Source organism: Onychostruthus taczanowskii, unplaced genomic scaffold (assembly GCF_017590055.1).
Source record: "Onychostruthus taczanowskii isolate IOZ18803 unplaced genomic scaffold, ASM1759005v1 scaffold14, whole genome shotgun sequence".
Lineage (NCBI taxonomy): Eukaryota > Metazoa > Chordata > Aves > Passeriformes > Passeridae > Onychostruthus > Onychostruthus taczanowskii.
The window spans coordinates 9,735,710-9,759,700 of NW_024498573.1; the positions used below are offsets into that span (position 1 = coordinate 9,735,710).

At 45.9% G+C, this 23,991-nt stretch overlaps 2 protein-coding genes across 4 annotated transcripts in view; one reads left to right on the plus strand and one right to left on the minus strand.

Annotated features, from left to right (window-relative positions):
- The first annotated feature begins 3,966 nt into the window (after positions 1–3,966).
- Positions 3,967–13,288, plus strand: SKP1 (S-phase kinase associated protein 1). 3 transcript variants are annotated; one of them, XM_041397637.1, is made up of 6 exons: positions 3,967–4,105; positions 6,711–6,807; positions 9,065–9,138; positions 10,258–10,401; positions 11,123–11,263; positions 12,029–13,288. In XM_041397637.1, exons 2-6 carry the CDS (start codon positions 6,711–6,713, stop codon positions 12,062–12,064), a joined length of 492 nt encoding a protein of 163 aa, XP_041253571.1. In that variant the 5' UTR covers positions 3,967–4,105; the 3' UTR covers positions 12,065–13,288. The 3 variants fall into 3 exon arrangements, with proteins under 3 accessions (XP_041253571.1, XP_041253570.1, XP_041253569.1); XM_041397636.1 differs by lacking the exon at positions 3,967–4,105 and adding an exon at positions 4,521–4,539; XM_041397635.1 differs by lacking the exon at positions 3,967–4,105 and adding an exon at positions 6,048–6,063.
- A 4,093-nt stretch (positions 13,289–17,381) lies between these two features.
- TCF7 (transcription factor 7) overlaps positions 17,382–23,991 on the minus strand; it is a 69,919-nt gene continuing 63,309 nt past the window's right edge. The window contains exons 11-12 of the mRNA XM_041397987.1: positions 22,531–22,603; positions 17,382–18,701 (exon numbers count right to left, since the gene is read on the minus strand). Of these exons, the coding sequence (XP_041253921.1) occupies positions 18,410–18,701; positions 22,531–22,603 (365 nt within the window). The 3' untranslated portion in view covers positions 17,382–18,409. The remainder of the gene's footprint in view (positions 18,702–22,530; positions 22,604–23,991) is intronic.

Consider the following 23,991-nt stretch of genomic DNA (forward strand, 5'->3'; position numbering starts at 1 on the left):
CCCTACAAGTAGATTAGGATCTTTTTCAGATTCCATGGTCTTACCTGGCTCTCTCCCTGGCTTGCTCTCCCTGGTTCAGTGAACTCAGGAGGAGTTCTGTGGATTTGTCTAACTTGTCAGTGGAGCAAAGCTAGCTCTTTCAAGCCTGATTGTCATTAGACTTTGACAATGCCACATTTGTATTGAAAAATAATCAGTGTGTTATCTCCATAGTCTCTAAATCACCAGCAGCTAAAAAAATCCCGTTTCTCTGTCAAAGTGGAATGTGAGGTGCTCTGAAGAGTAAGGGGCACATTATTTTTGTCTGAGAGAAACATGCAGGAAGGGAATGTGAGGCTGTGGAGTAGATGCAGGGCTGTGTCCAGGAGGCTGCTCCCTCACATTCAGCATGTTAAACTCTTCCCCTGCGGCCGCATGGCTGCTCAACTGGCTGTGCCTGCAGCCCAGGGATGCTGTGAATATGTAGGTCAGGGCTCTTCTGGATCTGATTAAGCATTAAATCAAGCTCATTTGCTCCAATCTTTTCGGGTATTTGCTTTGGTGTTAACTGCTCCTTTCCTCCTCCACGTTCTCAGTGGTCAAAGGCCCTTAATTGTAATTTACCCCTGGCTGATACATGGTGTGATTCTCTGCACTCAGGGGAGCAGTGCTCAGCTGTAGGACCATTTGCAGTGCAATCATTACCTGTGTGCAGAACAACTGAAATTGGGCCACCCCTTTTTAAGCAATCTCGTTTTTGCCTCGCAGCTTTAGCCCGGGATGGAGGTTTTGTGCCATTTACACTGACTGACTCACAGGACTTGGGCTATCACTGCTGCAGCAGCTGCTTTTTCACAACAGATAACGGGAAGCATCAGGAGTGGCTGGGGAGGTTGGTTGTATGATATGTAGGGCACAGTGGGAGGTGCTGTCGTGTGATTATAGCATATCTGTGACAGCCATCTGTCTCTTTTTGGGGTGTGGGGTGTTTTTGCTGTTTTAACTTTCCCAAACTTCTAATTCAACAGTAGAATTCAAAGTTCACTGAGGATGGAATTTCCTCCTTTGGAAAGCTGTAGAGAGCTGTACCAAGTAGAATCAGCAGTATAATTTTGAATTAAATTTATCCACAACTATAATTAAGCATGGAATTTAGCTTTCTGCCAATTCCTAGATTCCATTAGATTTGTTTTGAGAGCAAACCCCATCCCCCCCTTTGCTGAGCCTGATTTGCAGTCTGTGAGCTTGTGCTTGCTGGTCACGAGCCAAATCAGAAACCTTGGTCTTTGGCAACATTGGGAAAGGGGATTTAGAATTTGTAGATATGTTTTCCATTGGCCACCTTCTGTTATTGTCTGATTCTCTAAACCAAGGAGTTTTAATATAAAATTTAAAAAATAATTTAAGGAAAATAAAGGCAGTGGTTTTTAGTGCACTGAATGTGGTTCTCAGCAGAGATGAGTGTGATTGAGGAAGAAAGAGGTAAATGTGATGCTGGTACAATCAAAAAGTCACTTTAGATGTAGTCTGGAGGCTTTGCACTGCATATGAGATACAAATATATTAATATTAGGTCCCATTCAATGGTGAACAAAGAGCTTATGTGGTTATCAATACCAGCATCTCTGAGGAACTTCTGTTAGTGTCCAAGTCCACTGCTCAGCATCACCTGTCTGTTCACTCAGCTGTTAGAAGAGTCCCAGGGGAGCACACAGCAATCCAGGCTGGAAGGGACCACAGAAGTGACCTGGATCCACCTGCAAAGTCAGATCAAAGTCAGAGCAGGTTGCTCAGAGTTGTATTCAAGTCTGCTCTAACAAGCTGCTCAGCATCTGAAGCCCATGGAACAAGATTCCCAAGTCAGGCAGTCACCTCCAACAGTTCTTTGGAATTTAGAGAGGCCTGTTCTAAGTGCTATGCTCTGATGTAGAACAGCCAGGCTATCAGCTGAGCTCTAGGAGGTCCTTCCTGCCTGGGAATCTATCTGAGTCTTCCATCTCTCCAGAGAAACAGCCCCAGTGAACAAGGTGTTTAATACTGAATACTTTGTAATTGTAGTCTCACCTGGTATGTGAGATAGAAGCTGGCACAGGGTGCCCAGAGCAGCTGTGGCTGCCCCACTCCTGGAAGTGTCCAAGGCCAGGCCGGACGGGGCCCTGGGCAACCTGACCTAGTGGATGGTGTCCCTGCCCACGGCAGGGGAGGTGGGACCACAGGAGCTTTAAGGTCTCTTCCAACACTTAACATTCTATAATGCGACTCTCAGATGGAAGGGAAGGGAGCAAAGGAGGGAAGGGAGGAAGGAATACTTGACACTGCACTGGCTTGGCTACTGAACTGAGCAAAACAAGATTCTCAACTAAGAAATTCTGAACGCTGGGAAAATTCTTCATGTTAGAAGATATTCTTCTAGTGGGTCTGGCTGTCATTCGTTCCCTAATGTGTGGGGTGCACAGCCTGGGACTCTCTGGGACCCCAAGAGATGGGAAACCTGTGACTAAGCACAGAAACGTTAAAGGTGGAAAACATCTCCAAGACTGCAAAGTCCAACCCTTGACTCATCAGCACCTTGTCAAGCAGAGCAGAGCACTCAGTGCTACATTCACCTGTTTCTTGCACACCTCCAGGGATGGTGACTCCACCACCATGCCAGTGCTTGACAACCCTTTCAGGGAAGAAATCCTTGCTGATCTCCAACCTGATCCTCCCCTGGTGCTGCCTGGGGCTATGAATGGTGCTGTACTCTGCAGTGTGGTGCTGTTGCAGGTATCAGTGTGCTTACAGGCACCCTGGCTGTGTCTGCATTGGAGTGATGTGAAAACATGCTTTTTGATTCCTGAAACGTTTTTATTCATGGAAGTAAAGCAAACTGTTAGGATCCTGCATTGTCACTGTGTAAATACCTTGCCTACTTGAAAGCCATTTTGCCATGGAGAGCTGACACAAGCTGGGTTCAGCAGCAGAGGAGGGAGCGTGTGCTGTGACAGCACAGCACAGCCTTCGGACACTTCAGAGCGACGTGAGGGCTCACACCCTGCCCTTCCTCACACTGTAAAACTCTTCACATGCCCTTTTATTCCCCTGGAAACCTAGTACCTGTTGCTTTCTAGCACACACTGGTGACCTTTCAGCTGTCACCCGTGCTGGGGGCAGTGCTCAGGTGGGGCTGTGCCAACACAAAGGCCTCGCCGTGTTTGGGTGCCCAGTTCTGCTCTGCTCCTGGGCTCCTTGCAGAGCTGCTGTCCAGAGATGCTTTAAAGGGGGAGCTAGAACTGCCTGAAATCCTGGCGGCACCTAGGGCAGATGTTCCGCGAGCACCGCTCAGAGCTAAATCCATTTCCGGCTCCATGAAAGCTCCCGCATTTCCCGTATTTCCACAGGAGGAGGGCTGTCTGATGCTGGAACAATTTTAAACTGAACGGTTCTTCAACGTCGTTTTTCGGCTAAAATGTCTTCCGGCTCTGGAGCAACACCTGGCGATGGGATTTCACAGTGTTTACCTGCGGGAAACCTCCACAGATATTCGCAGTATTACCTCGGCCTTTCTCCCCGTGAAGGAAAACCAGCACCGTGGGCGTTCTGGGGCGAGCCCGAGTTACCCTGAGTGACCGATTTCACCACACGACCTGCCAGCCGGGCCCTCCGCCGCCACGGGAGCCCTGCGCTGCCCTCAGGAGCGGCCCGGACCCGCAGAGTGCGTTCCCCCCCTCACCGGGGCCGGCCCCGCAGAGTCCGTTCCCCCCCTCACCGGGGCCGGGCCGGGCCCGCGGCGGCGCCTCAGACCGCGGGGAGGGGCCCTGGCCTCCGTCTATTGTGCGGCTTCTGCCGCACCTCCGTCGCTGCCTGAAAAACCCTCCACCGTCCGCTGCTTCCCCTCGAACTCCTTTCGGCTCCGCTGCCCCTCCGCACCTCGCGGAAGGCGGCGCGAGTACCGGATTTCACCGTTTGGGAGCCGCCGTGGGGTGTTTTGCTCAGGCGTTCGCGGCGGGCAGCCCGGGCGTTGCGAGGCGGCGAGAGGCGGGTCCTTCCCCCCTCCCCCGCTCGGTATAAGAGCGCCGCCGCAGTCGGGCCCGAGCGCCGCCGCCGCCTCCTCACGGTCCGTTCGCGGAGCCGCCGCCGCCTCACGGTGAGGCCCGAGCGGGCCGGGGGGGCGCGGGGGCGATAGTAGGAGCTGTGTGGGCGCGGCGGAGCCGGCCTGCCGCGGACGGAGGGTCGGGAGGCCGTGGGGTGATCGCGGGGGCCGGGGCGGGCGGAAAGATGGGCGCTCCCGGGCCGTGCAGGGACGGAGCTCCCGGGGTTCGTTGGGCCCGGGCCGTGCGGGGATGAGGCTCCCGCGGGGGCGGCGTGGGGAGCGGTGCCCGCGGGGGTGGTGAGTGAAGCCTCCGGGCAGACCGAGCCTCCCCCCGCGGCTCCCCGGTGGTTGTGTCTCCCCCTCCCCGCTCCCCCTGCCCCCCGTGCCCCTGCCCAGTTCGTTACCTGGCTCCTGGTTACCGGCGCTGACGCGGGAGGCGAGGGGGAAGCGGCGGGCATCCATCCGGAATGGCGCTGGGAGGCGCAGCTGTAGGTGGCTCAGCTCGGCGTTTCGGGCTTAGACGAGTAAATTACTGCTGTAATTCAGGTTTGGCTTGAGCTCGGCTCCCAGCCTGGTGTGTTGTTGTCAAATAAAGCGCTTAGGAGTGGTTTGCTTAGTCACCCAGTGGTGCTGCTGCCCGGGGACTGTCACCTGCCGGAGCTGTACTGCAGCTTGCTAAAAATGAGTTTTGTGGTTTTTTTCTATTTTCTAGGAAACTGAGTGGTGTAAAAAAAAAAAAAAATCGATGAAATTCTGATGTATTGTCAGTGATAAGGCAGTAGTTTAACTTCGTTCTACCTGTTTCATACCCTCAGCAATAACTGAAGGAGTTGTTAGAAGCAGGTTTGGGTCATAGGAGGGAAATATCCTTGCTGGGGCTCCCCTGGCTGAGGCAGCATCCCTGCCTGGCTCTGCTGTGCAGCATTATGTAAGCTCAGGCTGCCGATGGAGCTGGGTTTGTTCTGGAGTGCTCCCAGGCAGTCACTGCAAGAACAGATGCATTACATTTAAAATGTGTGCCTACAGCACTTTTCCCAAACATCATTCAAACTGCTAATGCAGAACTGTGCTGTAGTCCACATTCTGGTTTTGTGTGTGTGTATATATATGTATATATGTGCACACATACACATATACATACACGCACACACTGTTGTACCTTTGGAGCAGTCATGGCTGTGCTCCTCCACAACACCCATCTTAATTAGAAGTAGCACTGTCATATAGGGTTACATTGCTGTGTAAACATTAACTGCTGCTCGCTGCCAAATGGAAATGAAGGCAGTGAGGACTCGGGGCTGCTGCTCAGTAACACGTGTTGGCCGAGCCTCCCTGGCCTGGGTGTGCACAGGGCTGTCAGGCTCAGCCTCACTACACTGATGAGCTTTCAGAAGGAGGTGATGCAAGTTTGCTTCAGGTTGTCCGCTTAATTAACTGTTGATAGCCCAGCTACTAATGTGAGGAACTAGTGTGTGAAGCTTGTAAGTTTGGTGGGGGAAGAACGTAGGCAGTTTAATTGCACTTGACATTCTTTGTTCCCAGAGCTGTTCAGGGTAGTTGCAGGCTGTGCAAACACATGCTTCAGTGATCTTGAAGCAGGTAATCGTGGACCAAAAAAGAAAGGAAACTGTTGCAATGGTTTGCTGCTAACAGATATTTTGAGTGGTAAAGGAACTTACAACACATCCTACTAGCTGGTTGAGAGCAAATTTATAAAATTTATGTGGCCAGACAGTTGTGCTTGTAGTGTCCTTTGGTTGGCTCAAGTGCACTGATACCCCACAGTCTGCAGGTGTGGTTTCAGACAGAAGTTGTAATCTCCTGGCTGCTGTGTCATGTGCTTTACTTCGGGGTTTCAGTTGTTACACATCTGGAATGATGCTTTTTTGTAGAATTTGATTGTGTTTTTGCTAATGACATCTTTCAAGCCTGCTGCCTCTTTATTGTAGGTCTTACTACAGTTTGTTTCAGGAACTTTGTTAAAATGCATGGTCATCTCAGATGCTAACAAGGTACTGATCTTGCTTCCTGCTTTGCAAGGGCAGTAGTGCTGAAGGCCTTCCTTGTAGGAGTTTATTGCTTTTTAATCTCTTCAGAAAACCAAACACACTTCTGGAGGAAAGCCTTTGATCCTGAGTAACCTGGTCTGTTTAACTCTGTTTGGAGCAAGGGAGGCTGGACTGGACTGTCTAGAGGAATTCCTTCCAACCTCCATGTTACGATTCTGTTCCAGAGGCTATCATTTGAAAACTGCTTTTGAGATCTGACATTGTTTGAGCAGTTGTTTGGATTTGAAGGCAAAGTAGTGTTTTGGAAGTGTTGAATTTTTTTTTCAGGAGGAAGATAGCTGTAGTGTTATACTGAAAAAAAAAGGCACTATTGATTCATCTGTGTGTTTTATGCTTTCAAGTTAAGGAAAAAAAAAGCTCATGAATTAGTGTTAGACTTCAGTCAATCCTTGTTTCTTAAACACGAGGATTAATGAATTTAGGGCTGTTGATTAAAGGAGTGAATAATCTGAGTGCACCGTAAGTGGCATTGGGCTATCTGCTGTTGGGACGAAACAATTTCAGCAGTAAAGGTGATGCACATCTTTGAGTCAGCTGAACATGTAACATCTGCTGAGTATTGTGTGGAAATAACTGTCCTTCTCTTGTAGATGCCTTCAATTAAACTGCAGAGTTCAGATGGAGAAATCTTCGAAGTTGATGTGGAAATTGCAAAACAGTCTGTGACTATAAAGACTATGCTGGAAGGTAAGAGTGTGAGACCCTGAGGAAGCCTCTTGGACAGGCACTGGAAGGAGCTGGTACTGTGCTGAAAAAGGATTCCCAGATCTGTGGAGCAGCTTGCTGTCTCCTGCCTGAACAGCTGTAACTCCTGCTGTTGTAGCTGAAACTGTTTAGGGTGGATGTGCTCTTGTAAAAAGCCTTGGTTAAGAGCACTTGTAGGGAGGTCAGTAAAACACGAGCAGCCCACTGCCTTGCCTACAGTCTGCTTCAGTTTTGTGAGAGTTAAGCAAACAGAACATTAATAATATTTAAAACTTCAGTTTATTTAATCACACAAACCAGTCTTAGAATGTAAATACCACTTGTATGGAGTGGGAGATAATAAATCAATGCAGTAAAGAGCTGAAGTTAAACCTGTATTGTGAACTTGTGAATGCTGTTAAATTATTTGGGATAAATACTTGGGTCTGATCTCCTGCTGACATAAATTTGAAACAAAAGAACTCGTGGCGGGGGAGGGGAAATGTGCCAGATGGCTGGGATACAGAGCAAACTGTCTAATCCCTCTAGTGCAAATCCTCATTGTTTACTGGTGGTTTTTTCTGGTTTTTGGATGTATTCATGAATTAACTTAGAAACAATTATTTCTGTACATCTAGTTAATATTATGCTCTTGGATGTAAATGTTTGGCTGTGACACCTTATGAGAACAGTAAAAATAAGGTTGAATTGTGTCAGGCATCAAATACTTCTATTCTCTTTATAAGATGCTGTTGGACATGGCTGGCAACACAAACAGGAAATGCAATGTATTAGGGTGCACAGTTCTCAGTTTTCTCCTGCAGGAGTTGTGCCAGTGTTGGTGTTTAGTGAGCCTCAGCTGGAGATAGAGGGAAGCTATTCATGGGAAGTGTGTAAGCTGGGCACCATAAACTTGCCTCTTTCTAACGTGGGAGAGAACCAGTCTGGTAGCACAGGTGAAATGCATTTCCAGTGCAGGTGGCTGAGCATCAGGTTTTGTTTTGTGTGTTGGGTGCTGCAGCTGAGAGCGGAGGAGCTGACAGTTTGGGTTGTACTGGCACCACGGGACCATCATTGAAATATCAGTTTTGCTAACAGATAAAATTGCTGGTTCAGAGGTGATGGTGACAAGCCAAGCAGAATTGACTAAACTTCAGATATTGCTTGAATTATTTTGGTATCTTTTAATGGCAGTGTTTCAGTTCAGAATCTGCGGAGTCATTTCAAACAAAAAGTAGTGTTAATTAGTATCCCATTGATAACAGTAGCAGACTTGTCTAAATACAGAAGTACATGATTTTTATCATGCACAAATTTGAGGCGTGATGATGGTCATGTGTTCTTAAAAATTAAGTCCCTTGGTGATGTAGAATTGGCTCATCTGTGCATGTAATGAGTGAAGGTCTGCCTTGTTAGTCAATTACATAACTAATTCCAAGATGTCTTTGACAGCTAGGGTGTCATCCAACTGGTAGCATTTGAGTAATAAAAAAAGTACATTCTTTAATCAAAGATGGCTAACGTGGTATTTGTTCTGTGTATCAAGTTGAATCTTTAATTATCTTTTTCTCCTAATTTTTACATTGATTTCTTGATCATATCAAGGGGACAAATCCAAATATCTCTGGAGTGTGCTGACAAGCTTTTAAAACAAGGAGTGTTGGAAGCATGCTTTATAAATACTTTTTTTTGATGGATGGATTTGTGCTGCTGTCTTACCATGGGAACTTCTTCAGCTGGTACAGGATCAATATGAGTGATTCAGAGCCTGAGAGCAGCACTTCTGAGGCTACAGTATTTCCTGCTCATGCAGAGGACAAGATGCTGTGTCTATTTACCACAGTAGATTTGAATTCTTATTTAATCATTAATAAATGGGAGCCCTCAGTTAGAACTTGTGGGTGAAACTGTGTAAGTGGTAAAAATACACAAATGTTTGTCAGGTTGTTCAGCATCTGAGTTCATATTCAGATTCAGAACACTGAGTTAGCAAGTGACAGCTTAGCTGGTGGTTTGTAGATGCTCTCATTAGATGAGGCAGCCTTATCAGCCACTTAACCTCAGCTTGGTACAACCTAGGATGTATAATGCAGCCATAGCTCCACACAGCCTTCCAAAAGTTCCTTATTTCACAGTTTACAGGTCCTTTGTTACCAGTCATTCAGCCTCGGTGTTGTCAAAATAATGAAGAACTGATGAAGCATCCCAGTTCAGTAAATGGTTTTGTCTGCCAATTGCTCAGTTATCTTTCCATTTTTAGATTTGGGAATGGATGATGAAGGTGATGATGACCCAGTCCCTCTTCCAAATGTTAATGCAGCCATCTTAAAAAAGGTAAGATGATGAAAGTTGTTGTGCTCCATGGAAGTAAAGAAATGTAAAATTCATCTTGGAGTTGGGTACTATGAACTACTAGTTAAAAATATTTTTCATGTGCTACAAGCTTAACCAAATCAAGGTGCATGAACATGGGCATGTGGGCTGAGGCTGGCGGGTGGGTGATGGCAGAGTACCTACAGGGGTGACCTGGAACAGCAGCTGTAAGCCAGACAGGCTTCCTGAGGAAGTGCTGCTGGGCATCTCTGCACACTGGCATTTCATGGTGTTAAAGCACTGGTTTTAATTGGATTCTGTCAACTGAGGTGGCTGTTCATGAGATGCAAATGTTTGGAGAAAGGATTAAGGGACAGGCAGTGGTGAGAGTGTCTGGGTGGCAGTGACAGTGCTTAAGAGACACTGTGTGCACTTGGTGGTATTAAATGCATTAACAGACCATGGCCATTGGGTCAGGGGAGAAAAGTGTAGTTGTGTGGTGTCCAAGATTCTTTATGCTTTCAAATAGAGTAGCACCAAAGAAAGCATCAAACTATTGTGCTTGTTTTGGGGTAAATACAGAGGTAGGGATTGTTTCCTAGTGAACAGACACATCAATAACTTAAATTTTGGAAGTCTCTTAGATTGGTGAAATGGAACAGGATTTTGCTTGCAGTAGATCCCTGCTTCTTTATATGTCTGGGTCATGAGATTGCATGTTCCCAAACTAAAAACAAACCAACCTCAAACCAGCACTAATGGCAAACTTGCTGGCTGAACTTTGTACTGGGGTGAATGTGACCTGCTGGTAGCTATTACCACTCTGCTCTCTTCCCCTGTATAGTGTCTGCTTAATACAAAGTGTTGTTCTGCAAACAGATTACATACAGCAAAACGAGGTTTAGATTTTCTTTGTACAGCCTGTGTATGTTAGCACAGGGACTAACAACTTCATAGCACCAGCAGCTGGCTTTTAAGATTAAGTAATTAACATGCTACTAAATCAGTTGGGCTTTCTGAAAGCTGTTGTATTCTGGGACTGGGGATCAATTATTCTAATTTCTTACAAAATGAAGTTAAGTTATAGTTGGGGTTTCAAGAATCGCTTGGATAAAACTTCAATATCAAAACCATAATTAGGTGATTCAGTGGTGCACCCATCACAAGGATGATCCACCTCCTCCTGAGGATGATGAGAACAAAGAAAAGAGAACAGATGACATCCCTGTGTGGGATCAAGAGTTTCTGAAAGTAGACCAAGGAACACTTTTCGAACTTATCCTGGTGAGTGTCCTCAAGAAGGGTCAAGGCTGTGCCTGTGAACTGAAGTTATGCTATGCACTTGATTTAAATAAAATAAATAAAAAGAGATAAAATAAATATAAATAAAGTTTTTATGCTTCTTTAGTTACTTCATTGGAAAGGGGGAATGTGGGGAGGGCAGGTGGTTCTGGTGAGTATTGGCTGAAATTGGTGAGGATGTTGGAGTGCTTGTTAGCCTAATGCTGGTATTAATCTATACTCACTCATCAACCAAAATACTTTACTAAATAGCACTGTCTTTTATTCTTGTTGCTCTCAAGTCCGAGTTGAGGGCTTATTACTAGTTCTAGAGTTCTGGAGTTCTGAAGATGTGCATAAAAATGAAAATCTGACTTTGGCTGTTAAATTTGTACCGTGTATGGACCTGTGAGCCAACATTACCTGCCTTGGCTAGTTAACAGTACTGCAGCACTGAAGATCTTGGATGTTTGCAGACTTCTGAAAGCTGTTTGTAAAGGGTGGAGTAGGAGGAGTGTTTTTCATGGTACAAATGACTACCTTCTATTTGGCAAGCAAGTTTTAGGTACTGTCCCTTGAAGGTTTTAGCTAGAAGCTTCTCAAAGTGGAGATGATCTGTTTGCATACACTGCTCTAAAATTTCAGTGTAAACTTAACTTCTGTAGTGCCTCTGCAGAGACAGAATGTTGATACGGAGGTTTTAAATCTGAAAACTCTTTCACAGGCTGCAAATTACTTGGACATCAAAGGTTTGCTGGATGTCACATGCAAGACAGTGGCAAACATGATCAAGGGGAAAACTCCAGAAGAAATTCGCAAGACATTCAATATTAAGAATGACTTCACTGAAGAGGAAGAAGCACAGGTACTTGGTCTGGGTTTAATTATAATTTAGATGGCTCTTTGTGCTGAATTACTGTGTGGTGCTTCATAACTCAGTTTGTGATGCAGCAGACTTGTTACTAGTAAATGTAAACTAATGCATCAACTCCTCATAATTGGGGTGCTGCTAGCAGAAGACTTTGGTGTCTGCCATGCTTGCAGCCTGCTACCTGAAAAGGTCAAAACAAAATGTATTGATTGTTGTAGCTCCAGCATGTCTAATAAGAAAGCATGTAGGATTGTTTGTGGCAGTCTTAGTTTGTTGGTTTGGGGCAGTCATAGGAATGCTGAAGATGTATTGCTGCATGTGGCTGGAGAGGTAAGTTTGGGTTCTCTAAGTAACAAACTCATTGATCTTAAAACTTGACCAACGAACCAATTGCAAAATGGCAGAGTTGGGGACAAAGCACAACATGACACCTGGTTTCAATACAGGGCAATGAGTTGTAGATTTTTGAGGGTATTTTTCAATGCTGTGTCATGAACAGCTTAGACTTCAGATATTCCATTTGCTTTGCTTGCTTGGAAAATTTCAGATTTGATCAAACCTAGGCATGAAAAACCTGGCTTACACTGATAAACAGGCCAGTTTGGAAGATGGATTTTATAATTGCAAAATCTGTGTGAAAAACTAAAGCTGCTCCAAGTTCATCTCTGTGCAGTAAATAATCCTGAATGCTTGTGGACATTTTCAGCCAAAGGCTTAGAATTTCACTGCAGCATACTAACAGTTAAACTGCTCTTCCAGGTACGTAAAGAGAACCAGTGGTGTGAAGAGAAATGAAGTATTGTGCCTGACACTCAAACACTGTAAGGATTGTTCCAAATACTAGTTGCACTGCCCTGTTCATAATTGTTAATATTAGACAAATGCAGCAGCAAATGAAGTTGTGTTAGCAGGATGTTGTTCCCTTTGCATGTGTAGTGGTTTTTTTGAGTACAGATCTAGATCTCTGAGTTTTTACTAGTGTAATTGGATGTCTTTTTACTTTGCAATGAATAAAACTGAACTAAGTGTGGATTCTGTATGGGAAGTAGCACTTAAGGTTATCATCTTCATTACACTTTTAAACTGTTGAAGTCCAGATATAGTGCTAAGGATTGACTCTGTTGTAAATAAAAACATCTATAACTTCCTCCTCAAGAAGAGCAAAACACATATATTTATAGGGTACTGATAACTTCAGAAAGAAAAATAAACCAGAATGTGTCTTGGGGAACTAGATAATATAAAAAAGTTACTGGATTTCTTACAAAAGCATTGTGGGAAAAAGTTAAGTGTTACTTAAAGCTATATAATTTTCAAGATGGTTCTTGTCCTGCATTTAAAAAAAATTAAATATTTGACCACTTTCTTGTCCTTTTAGTCTTGCCTTATAGACTAGTGAAAATGTGATTTAGAACTGAACAAGCTCCTGACAGTTAAGTTTGAATACTTCAGCCATGTCTTGAAGACCTGCCTCTAGGTGATAGCAAATAAAGTGTGTTGCTTTATGCACAGGATGGGTGTGTTTTTATACATGTTACTGTTTCAAGTGGAATCCATATTTGACCAAAAATGACTGACATTACCAAAGTTAATATTATTGACCTGTGCATGCTATTAGTGGCTGGTTTTTAGGCAGTTTGAAAGACCCTTGTGATGTAGCTCTTGGAAACATGGTTTCATGTGTCCACAGGAAATCTTATGCCTCTGTATGTGATACTTCAGCTTGTAGAGACTTAATTATTGCATACAAAGCTAATGCAATATCAAGCTTAACTTCTTTGGACAAAGCCACTTGCAACTAGTTAAACAGTAACTGGTTTTCTGATTTTTTTTTTTTTACAGTTCCCTTATAGGGAGTAGGGGATGGTTGTGTGGTAGATCTTTGAGGTGTGCTCTTAGCTTGTATTGCATTCCATTCTCTGTATAAACCTTAGAGTAGAATGAACCTTAATAAACATACTTATCTCACTTGAAATATTGGTGTTTCACTTCTGAATTAATAAAGGGCTTTTAAACTTTTGTTTGCAAATGGTTCTAGTTATTTGGAACTAGACAATTTTACTGTCACTTAGCAATAAGTGTAGAAATAATAGCACTGAGGCAGTGGTTAATTGAAATAAAACAGATGTGAAGTTTTTAAGTGACTAATGCAGGGTACTAGTCAGACACAGTGGGCAACTTGGAGATGAAGTTGGGTGATGGTTTTTTGATGGCTTACCAAGATTGCCTACATTTTTGGATGTAACCATTATGAAAGCATTCAGAGTTTGCTATAAAGTAGTATTTGAACCCATGCTTTGGATACAACTGCTCCTCACATTGGTTCCTCAGGAGGTTATGGGGCTTGCCTTTGTGCTGCTGTGCATTATATTGGGTGAATTAGACATTGTCAGTGGCCATGAAATACTCCACTGCTACATTTGGACATGCTGAAACCTTTCCAGGAGCCTGGATTGCAAACAATGCACCTCAGTTTAGAAGTGCTACTAGAGGAAAATGTGATGTCTGTTCTGTGGCCATGTTTGTAGTTAATATTCAGAAGCCTGGTGTAATTGTTTGGTGGCAGCAGCCTGTGTAAATTCCTTTGGGTGCTTGTCACGAGCCCAGTGTTAATGTTTGTCAGCAGCCACCGCCTTGCACGATGCCTCACGCTGCTTCAGGGTGAGGGAGAGACAAAGACACAGTTTATCTTCCTCGTTGCACTGCTCCAACTGTGCTGTGCCTGCATAACCACACCTGGGATAGAACTTGGCAGTTGTGAGAGCAGCTGGCCCGAAGCCTGGGCTGCGCTGCTCAGATGTGCAGTGCTGGGCCTGTGCTGAAGCCCCAGGTTGTGACACTTGGCTGGTGGCACTGAAGTACCTGTGGAGGTGTAGGGGAGGGCTGCTCTGTGTGCTCAAGGCATTTGTGTAGCTTTGGCAGATTTGTAATACTCTCACTAGTCTTGGTAGTTATGATTGCATACAACTTACTTTCTCTAATTGAAATTCCCCTGCAGTACTGACTCAGACTTCAGCCAGATTCAAATTCTGTAGCTGCCTGACAGGGATGTCAGCAGGAAAGGACTTTTTTTTTTTAATCTCTCAGTTGTTTTACCTACTCCAGTAATACTGGTGCTCAGCTGTAGAGAAAGACCCTGGGGAGGTGCTGACAGTTTGGGCTGTGCTGTGGCTGCTGCCTGTGTTCCATGCTTCAGCTGAATCTGCTCTTGCTGCTGTAACAGGCACTGGCTGTGTCCTCTGAAATTCCAGAAAGCAGGAGAGACTGATTTCCCACTGTTAAACTTTCTGTTGCTGTTTAACTTGTATTAAAGCTGGGGCTTTTTTTCCCCCGATTTTTTTTTTTTTTTTTAAGTCAGTGCATGATCAGGGATCAGGCTTCTCTTGGATAAAGGGATTGAGTGTGGGGGTAGGGAGAGGCAAGGCTGTGTGTCAGGAGGAATTGTAGGAAAAAAAGTATTTTCTTTGTACCCTCGGCTTAGTATTTCAGTCTTACCCACTGAAGGTTATTGGCAGTTATTCTAAAAACTATTCAACCATACAAATGCTGAAGGGAAAAAACAAAAGCAAGCAGGAATCCTCTTGAATGCTAAGGAATAGTTACTTGAGAGTTTGATAGCATTATAACTTCCAGTGGCCTCTTTTGAACAGCCAATCTGGCAATTACTTTATTTATAAAGCTATAAACATACTTTGAACATAAAAGCCAAAAAATACAAACTCAGTGAAGTAAAAAAATTACAACAAATGATGGATAGTCATTGGACAAATGAAGGTACAGCTGCAAAACATTTATCCCTGCTACATACATACAGTGGTTTTACTTGTTTTAATGAAGTGGTACTTCCATGACTTCTACATTCAGACTGATTCCAGGAATTCAAATACGTATTTCAGGAAGAGTTAAAACTGCTGTAAAATAAAACAATTCTTGTTGAGATAAAAACTTCAGGGCAAAGTCTTCCTTTTATTAAAAAGAGAGTATTAACACAAAATAGCAACACTTCATATAGCAGTTTGAAAGACACTTTTTTGGTATTAATAACTTTGTTTTGGCATTGGTTATCAGCCGTGGGGCCGTGGAACAGAAGTCAGTCATGCTGTTTTGTCTTGGAAAGGGGCGGTCAAAAACAGTATCTTTTCTGTGTTTTGGGATAAAAATAATGACATTTTCTCAGTTTAGTATATCACAAGTGGGTATTGTGAGTTCATCCTGCAGCAGCTGGAAGCACAGGGTAAGGTCTGGCCTGTATGTACAGAGCAGAGCACACACAGTGCTGTGGTTGTGACTGCTCCAGCTCTGGGGCTCTGAACATGCTTCTGTGCCGAGGGCACACGGAAGGGCTCCTGGAGAGGGCGTGTTAGGTGTCACCAAGGAGCTTTTGCAGGAATCAGTTGGAATAACAATGGTGAGAGGAGGCTGTAATGCAGATGAGCCTTTTGCTGGTCGAGGCAGGGACTCACCAGAGGAGCCTTGAAATAAGTGGGTGAAAGTCCCAGGGTGTGAAATGAATGAGGTGCCTCGGCCAGTTTAATACTGATTAGGACTTTCCCAGAAATTTCCTCTGGTGTTATTTAGACACATCTGCTTTTTCTTTTCTACCTGCCTTCGCTTTGCTAAGTTCCATCTGTCATCCCACCACCCAATAGCAGTGGGGTGTTGAGTTGCACCAGCCTTACACCCAGTATGGGTAGGTACAGCAGGCTACGGTGGCTGGTCTGTCATCTCTGGTGTTTCCAGTAGGTGACACTTACAGCACCTTACAGCAGAGGGTCTCAGAGTGACAAATGATGAGCTGAGACACAGCCATTTTTAAAGCTGGTTTTTTTGTTTGTTTGCTTGAAAATCAAATGGTTAAAGAGACCATATCAGGTCTGGCAAGTCTACTGAGTTTCTCTGTTCAGCACCGGAACATGCTGTTGGCTAAGCTTGCTAAAATAATTTAAAATGAGCAAATTGCATATCGGTCTAGTGCTATGTAATTAACCCTCTGAGTGCAGTCCGTACAAAAGTGTACACTTAGCATTGCATCAGGTAATGCTACTTCTCCAAGGCTTAAAATGATTCAAACTTCAAAATGACTTTGCAAACTTGTCAGGTTTGTGCACATAGCTTTCTGTCAGTGCTTCTGAAGTTACATTTATACAGGAGAGGAATAAAGAAAGAGGTTTAGATCTTCAAAACTAAAACCAGAAATAAAAAATCTACACTACTAGAAGCAAAACCATCTAATTATGGGACTAAACCCAAAGCTGCTCTATAGACTAGTTAGGTTTGGCTTTTTTTTTAAAATTTTTAAATCTTTGAGGCATAAACTCGGTTAAAAAGTTATGTTTAATCCAATGTAAAAAATTATGGTTTGTGTTTTTGCATTAAGAAAAAAATACAAAAATAGTTTGTACATTATAAAGGTCATCTTAAATTTCTTGCAGTTCTACAATAATATTACTACATAATTTGTATTCAGTACTCCAAAACCCATCTATCAAGTAGGAAAAAAATAGTGCTCCCTCTACCTCTGTGTGGTGTCATTTTTCTCTTCAGCAGTCTGGAATAGATTTCTTTCATACAGGAAAAAAAGTCTGCACTGGACTAGACTGTGGTCTCTGAGAAGACTGTAAACCTGAAGTAAATCCAGAACTCGGAATTATTTGGGATTTACATCAGTTCATGGATATCATAATTCATCCACAGTGTTTTTTGTTTATCAAACTCAAAATATAAATACAATACCAGAAACTGGTAAATATTTTAAAGCTGGAGAGAATGCATTAACATTTGGCATCATCATTGGGGGGGAGGGAGAATCTTTTAGAAAAAGCTAGAATGAGGTTTTTTAAAAAGTTCTACACTGAGTCATGAGAAAGAGGCTTCTTATCTCACCGAGGGTATGTACAGACAGATGCCTGCAGAGCAGGGCAGCGAGTGCTGCTGTGCTGCTCACACTGCCCTGCCACAGGAGAGCTCACACCTCCCCTGAAGGACCCGCTGGGCCAGCGTGGCCCACTACGTGGCCCTCAGCCCTGGCTAGTGGATACTGCACCACTGGCCAGCGTGGCCCTCAGCCCTGGCTAGTGGATACTGCACCACTGGCCAGCGTGGCCCTCAGCCCTGGCCGGTGTGGTACTGCACCACTGGCCAGCGTGGCCCTCAGCCCTGGCTGTGTGGTACTGCACCACTGGCCAGCCCGCTGGGGCTGCTGGCTCCCCACATGCCCTGCCCTGCTCACTGCTGTGGAGGTGCAGAGCTCGATCAGAGCCTACAAAAGCAACAGACTGATTTCTGAGGCTTTGGCCAGTCTGTCTGGTGGGATTTCTGACCATCTCCACATCTGCAGAGGACAGTTCCTAACAGCAGGGCAGACCTGCACCTGACTGATGCCCTGAGCAACCATCAGCCCTTCCAAGCAGCCAGTCTGTGCTCCTTTGCCTGGCTGGTGCTCCCTTTTCCTCTGCCTTGCTGTACAACCGTGGAATGGGACATGTCTGCACAGAGACCTGTTACCTGCAAACAACATCTTTCTGTTCTCAAACAAGAAGTTGAAAAAATTCACCTCATTGCTTTAAATATTTAATTCCTCTTTTACCCAGTCAGATCAGAATGCTGGCATCGCTTCGTTTCCTTTTCAGACATATGGGCTTTTAAAAAATTCTCCTATTCCAGCTTTTCCAGCTCCTTGGTGTAGCGGCTATGGGAGATCTGTGAGTGACTACACTTTCAAGCAGCTCGGAGGGCAGGGAGTGGAAGCCAGGGTTAGGCTGACAGCACCTACCACCTACGGCAGCAAGCTGGGGATGTGGCTCTGCTCTCTGCCACACTTGGAGATAATGCAGTAAAAAAGAAACCAAAACAAAACCCCAAACAAACAAAAAAAAGGATCACAGGGCAGGGACAAAAGGCTTGTTTACTCATCAGCACTTTAAATTTTGGCAAGTACTTATTTTTTACCTTTTTTTTTTTGAAATTTGCTTTTCTATCTTTATCACCCCTCCCCTCCAAAAAAACCCCAACCAAGTGAGTTTTCCATCATCCTTAAGTCATCCTGTCGCCAAACTTTGCATGTTTTCCAGTGAGATGGGGATTTGGCTCTGGTCCTCCTCCGGGGGCAGCGGAACCAGGCGGGCGAGCGGAGTGCAGGGACTATGTCCCCGAGGAGGCGCGGCTGTAGGCGGGGGGCGCCGCGGAGCGCCGGGCGCCGGGTCTGGAGGGGCCGGAGGCGGGCGGGAGGTGCGCGGACACGGGGCAGGGGTCGGGCTGGTCGCGGTGCGCGGGGTCGGCGGGGGCTGCGAGCTGCTCTGACGGGAAGGCGGAGGGGATGCATCGGAGTGCGTCCGGTGGGGATGGAGGGGAGTCTATAGCACTTCCATCGGAAGAAACTGGGCTGGCACAGCGTCCTTCTCCTTGTAGGTACCGAATGCACTTCTTTTTCCTCCTGGAACAGCAGAGAGAGGCCTCTGTGAGTAACGGGAGGGTCCCGGCAGCCCCCGGATCCGCCGGCCCCGTCTCCCTGCAGCGCTGCGGGGACGCCGCCAGGCGGCGCCGGCGGGCCGGGAGCGGGCCCGCAGGAAGGGGCTCGGCCGCAGCGGGAGAGGAGGAGGAGGAGGGCGTGAAACAGGAGTAAACATCGACAGCGGTGAAATGAAAACAGGAAAAAAGAAAAAAAAAAAAAGGAAAAATAACTCCCCAAAATATTAATAATTATCAAAGGCATGAAATGAAAATAATAATAAGAAAGTGAAACAATACAATTTAAAAATAATAATATAAATAATAACAAAACCCCCAAAATTTAAAAAAAATCAAAATAATAATAAAAATCCAACCCATGAGGTCATTCCTCACCAGCCACCAAACCAACTGCTTTGTGTGGGTGCCTGGCTCTCACAAGTTCAGGACTAAAGCATTCCCCCCATGGATCCCCTCTCCAGCTGCCACAGAGCCCATGCAGGGCCCATGGGACAGTCGTGCTCACTGGTGTCATAGGGCACATCAGCACCACTGAGCTCAGCAGCCCCAGGTGCTCTGCTGGGACACTGCCCTTCACACCAGTCTCAGCTTTTCTCATCCCAAAATCTGAAGGTTCCAAGAGCTCATTTCCCAGCACTTCCCTAGCCTTGTTGCACAGTATCATCTACTTAGAACCATGGACTGGTTTGGGTTGGAAGGGACCTTAATGCTCATCCTGTTTCAACCTCCCTGTCATGGGCAGGGACACCTTCCACTAGACCACAGGTTGCTCCAAGTACCATCCAACCTGGCCTTAGCTCTCAGCTCTTCTCTTCTGCTCTGAGTTATCTCTGCATGTGAGTGTACTTCCCATTCATCCCCACCTCCAAGAACAACTCAGTGATACAGCTGAGCAGAAATGTGCTCAGCAACCATTCAGGAAAAGGGAAGGAAATGGCCTGGGACTGGCTGGAGGGAGATGGTCTGAGAGTGTCTGAGGTCCTGCTTTGAAAACTGGAACAGACCTGAGGCCTTCAGAGGACTTGTTGCTCCTCGGAGGGCAGATCACCTTGAACCTGCCCACTGAGCTAAAGGAAAATCAGGCCTGACAGAGCTACCGATCACACTGCAGCCCCTGGGGCTCCTGGAGAGGAAGTGTTTGCTGTGGCCTCCCCTTGGGATGTGACCTCTCCCTTGGAAGTGGAGTACAGGTACAAAATGCAGTGTGGGCAGACACTAGGGAGAGAGATTGGCAGAATGGTGCTGCAGTGGTGACAGAATCAGTTCCATACTTCCATTCTGTGGAGTGTGATGGAGCTCATCAGCTGGGGATGGCTTTACTGACCCAAAGGGGTTTTTATAGGACAGAACCCATGGGGGGCAGCTCTCATCCCTCAGCCCTGCTCTTCTAGCAAGAAATCTGCTGGGACTGGGAAGGTCCCTAAGGCAGCAGCACCTGCCTCCTTTAATCCCTCCTGGAAGAAACACTCAGGTTCCCACATGTTTGTATGTTATGATTTGGGGGTATCAAAAATACAAGTCACACATCATTCTTGCTCTAGCTGGGTTTGGCCATGATTACTTCACATCCTGTGACAATTCAGTATTTATCCCGAGCTCCAGGTGTCACCTTGTACATCCAGATTGTTTTAACTACCCCTGGTTGTCCAGAGTCAGTCCCTCACACTATTTTGTCTCCACTGTTTGTTGAGCTGGTTTTCCTTCTCTCCATGTGACAGATCCCTCATGTCACCTGCCTTGGGTCCTTGAGCACCTCAGTACAGATCCTCAAACAAAAGAGCTCTCAGGATGTCACCTCAACAGTACTGAAGGGACAATTCCTCTGCTGGAGCCTTTACAGCTAGAGCAGGTAAAAGAGCATCTCCCAGCTGGCTCCCTGCCTCGGCTGTCTCAGCTGAGGAAAGCGGATCAAATGGAGAACTCGCTAATGCGGGCACACACCTTTCTTTGATCTCCCTAATGAAAAACCAGACAGTGTGAGAATGAGTATTAACCAGCCCAGTATTAAACATGACTTGCACTGGATGTGAACAAGAGCAGTGGTATTACTGCTGTCAGTGCCATCGTTAGCCATGCTGACCCAATTAATGTGATAGGAAACACGACAGCTCAGCTGAACTGTTTAACTCGAGGGAATTTTCCATGGGTAGTAATTCCCCAGAGACAAGCCTGAGGAAGAGCTGTGTTTCCCAGAGACATCTTGGCAGTAGCTGCGGGACAGTTTCAATGACCTGTTTAAGATTACAGCATTGTGCCCATTGATTCATTGGAGTTTTACAGGGGGAAAAAGCAGATGTGACACTGCAGACTGCTGATAATGGCCCAGTCCATGGGTTATGCTGAGGTGGGTGTTACACAGCTAAAAGAATTTCTCTCTCTTTAAGGGAACTTATCCCTCTCACTTTGGAAAACTACAGCACCCTGGAGTGTTTGTCCAGGGTGTGGGGGAGGAGTGTGAAAGCTCCAGCAGGAATACCCAGTCTTAACCAGTTAATCTCTCCTGAGGAGTGGAAATCCTCCTGGGGAAGTTGTTCTCCACAGGTGAGCAGAGCACGTTGGGCAGGAGCCCCTGAGTGGCAGCAGTGTGTTAGTACAGAATTGCAGAGCAGCTCTGGCTGAGCAGGGCTCGGTTACACGGGGGACACAGGAAGAGCATGCCAAGGTGTCCGGGCACTCCAGCAGCCTGTGTTAATCAGGAAGCCGTGCAGAGGAGAAGCTGAGTTCAGAGCTGGAGGCAGAGGGAAGGTGGAAGAAGTGTCCATGGAAGAGCGGGGCACTGAGCCTGGCAGCACAGCTGGGGGCATGGGGCACTCCAGCAGCCCCCTCTGGACATTCAGGTATTAAAGAGACACTAAGGGAGTTCTTCCTGCATTCTTAATCAATTAAAAATGGTGCTTGATGACACTACCCAGGGAATAAAAGGCAAACAGGGAGCTCTGCTGTTGTGGCACGCTGAGGTGCAGGAGGGGAGCTCATGTAAGGCTCAGCCACAGGGACTGGAGCTTGGGGTGCAGCAAGGTATGGGTCAACTAAATGATTTTAGTCACTTCAAGCTGAAGTAAACACCTCAAGCAATATTTTACTTCCACCTTTTTCCTCATGCACTGGTGTAAAACTGCAAATTGCAGACATCTGTCCAAGCTGGAGTCTCTCTGTGCTCTGGCACCCAGATCCAGAAGCCCCCAGGAGCTTTCTCTGCCTGCCTGCCTTTGCGCCCCTCTGAGCCCAGCAGAACTTGGTTGATGTGAACTTTACTATTTCTTCACCAAATCCATCCCTGGGAGCCTGAGGAGCACAGCACTGCTCTGTTTTGCTGCTTGAGGCTGTTCCACCGCACCCATGATGGGTACTGCAAAATTTAAAGCTCAGAAAGAGCTGGATCTTAAAATACATGGTTAGCCCAGTATAAATAGGAAAAAAAAAACCCCATTAAATCCTCACTTGCTGGCCCTAGGGTGCCACTAATGTGATTGGAAGAGAAGGCCTCATGTAAGGGTCACAGAGGTCTCCATCCTGGAAATAAACTTTTAAGACCAGGAAAGTCTATCAGGTGAAGAATATGTACAGAACTAAACAAAGTGCCCCGGAAGGGATAAAAACCCCAGAGCCCGGCCTGTCCTTTGCAGCTCAGAAAACTCCTGAGGATGCCCAGAGCACACCCCATCCCTGCCTGGACAGAGCAGCCCCTGCTGGTGCTGGGATGGCTGCAGGACACCGGGATGGCTGCAGCAGGACACCTGGAGCTGAACCCCTGTCCCAGGAACACCCAGCAGCGAGGAGATGCCGATACACACCTGCACGGGCCGCACCAGTCCGTTTGTTGGTTGAGGCCAAAGCGAGCTCTGCATTTCTTAGGAGAGGCAGGATCTGAACACAGAAGCATGCGCGGCGGAGAATGGGCAAGGCAGAGGCACAAAGAGGAGGAGGAGCACGAGGAAGAAAAGAGGCAACATCATTTTAGCCACTTTAAACACACGACTAACAGACTACAATCCCATTATTTTCTGCTACAGAATGGCGCTGGCACCACCTGGAAAAAAGTGATCGTTAGGCAAATATCAGTGATCACTGCTGGCAGCTGGAGGTGGTTTGGGAAACAGCTTTGAGAAACGTGGGCAATTACAGGGAAATTCACAGCTCTTCCAATTTCTTAAGTCTGGAAAAGCTGCCAAATCCGGAGGCGATGCCCGACTCGTGGATCTGCATCCTTCCCGGCTCCCTGCCTTTGCAGCAGACACCACCGGGCTGCCAGCGAGCTCGGACTGCGCGCGGAGGAAAGAGGAGGAAATGTTGCAGAAGCAGGCTGAAAGCAGAGCTAGCACCACGGAGACCTAGGCCCAGGTATTCCACTCTGCCCCCATCATACCCTTCAGCTGGAATGGAAAAGCTGTTCTCCACACCTTCCTAAAACGTTGCTGTTTTGCTGTATAATTACAGGAATCACTAGGGTGAAGCCCTGTTTGCTTTCAGGCACATCGTGTTTTTCTCTGGTGTTGGGAATGAGATTGAACAGCACATTTCTGTGCTGGATTCAGCTTCTCTCTTTCAACCACTGCCAATGAATGTCTCATTGTATACAACCAGTAGCTGGTTTTCAGTCTGTAACAGGTGAAATTACAATTTTTGTATCACACAAACAAGACATATATAGAGATATATAAAAATATACCGTGCACTCTACATAAAGGCCTAAAAACTTGTATTCTTCTTATCAAACTCAGCACAGAATGAGATCAACAGTGTTAATTAAACTGAAGGTATTACTGGGACACATCTCTTGATAATGATTCCTTTTTCACTAATATTTATTGGTACAGATAATATTTATTCCTGATATGGCAGAAATACTTCAGAAATCAGCACATGAATAGCCTTGGGTGATGGGAATGTGTCTGTGACCATCTGAAACCTGTCCAAAGGGCCTTTTCTAATTGGCAGGGTGGTACAGGGAGGTGGGGTTTAGTATGACTTTGCTTCAACTCTACATTACTCTGAAATGACAACCAAAGCTGGTGTAGTCCCATGAATGATTTTCAGTCCTGCCACTACATTTCATCCCACACACAATATGGAAGCATTTGAGAGGAATTCTGTAGGTCTGATGGGGACATCCACCTTGGATGTTTTCAGTAGATAAAGTTTAGTGACAGTTTATATGAAGTTATTATACATTTGCCAAAATACAATCTTTTCAGTTTTCACACGCTACCCATGTTCTAAATCAAGCACGTCTATTAAAAAGTCACAGAAATGTT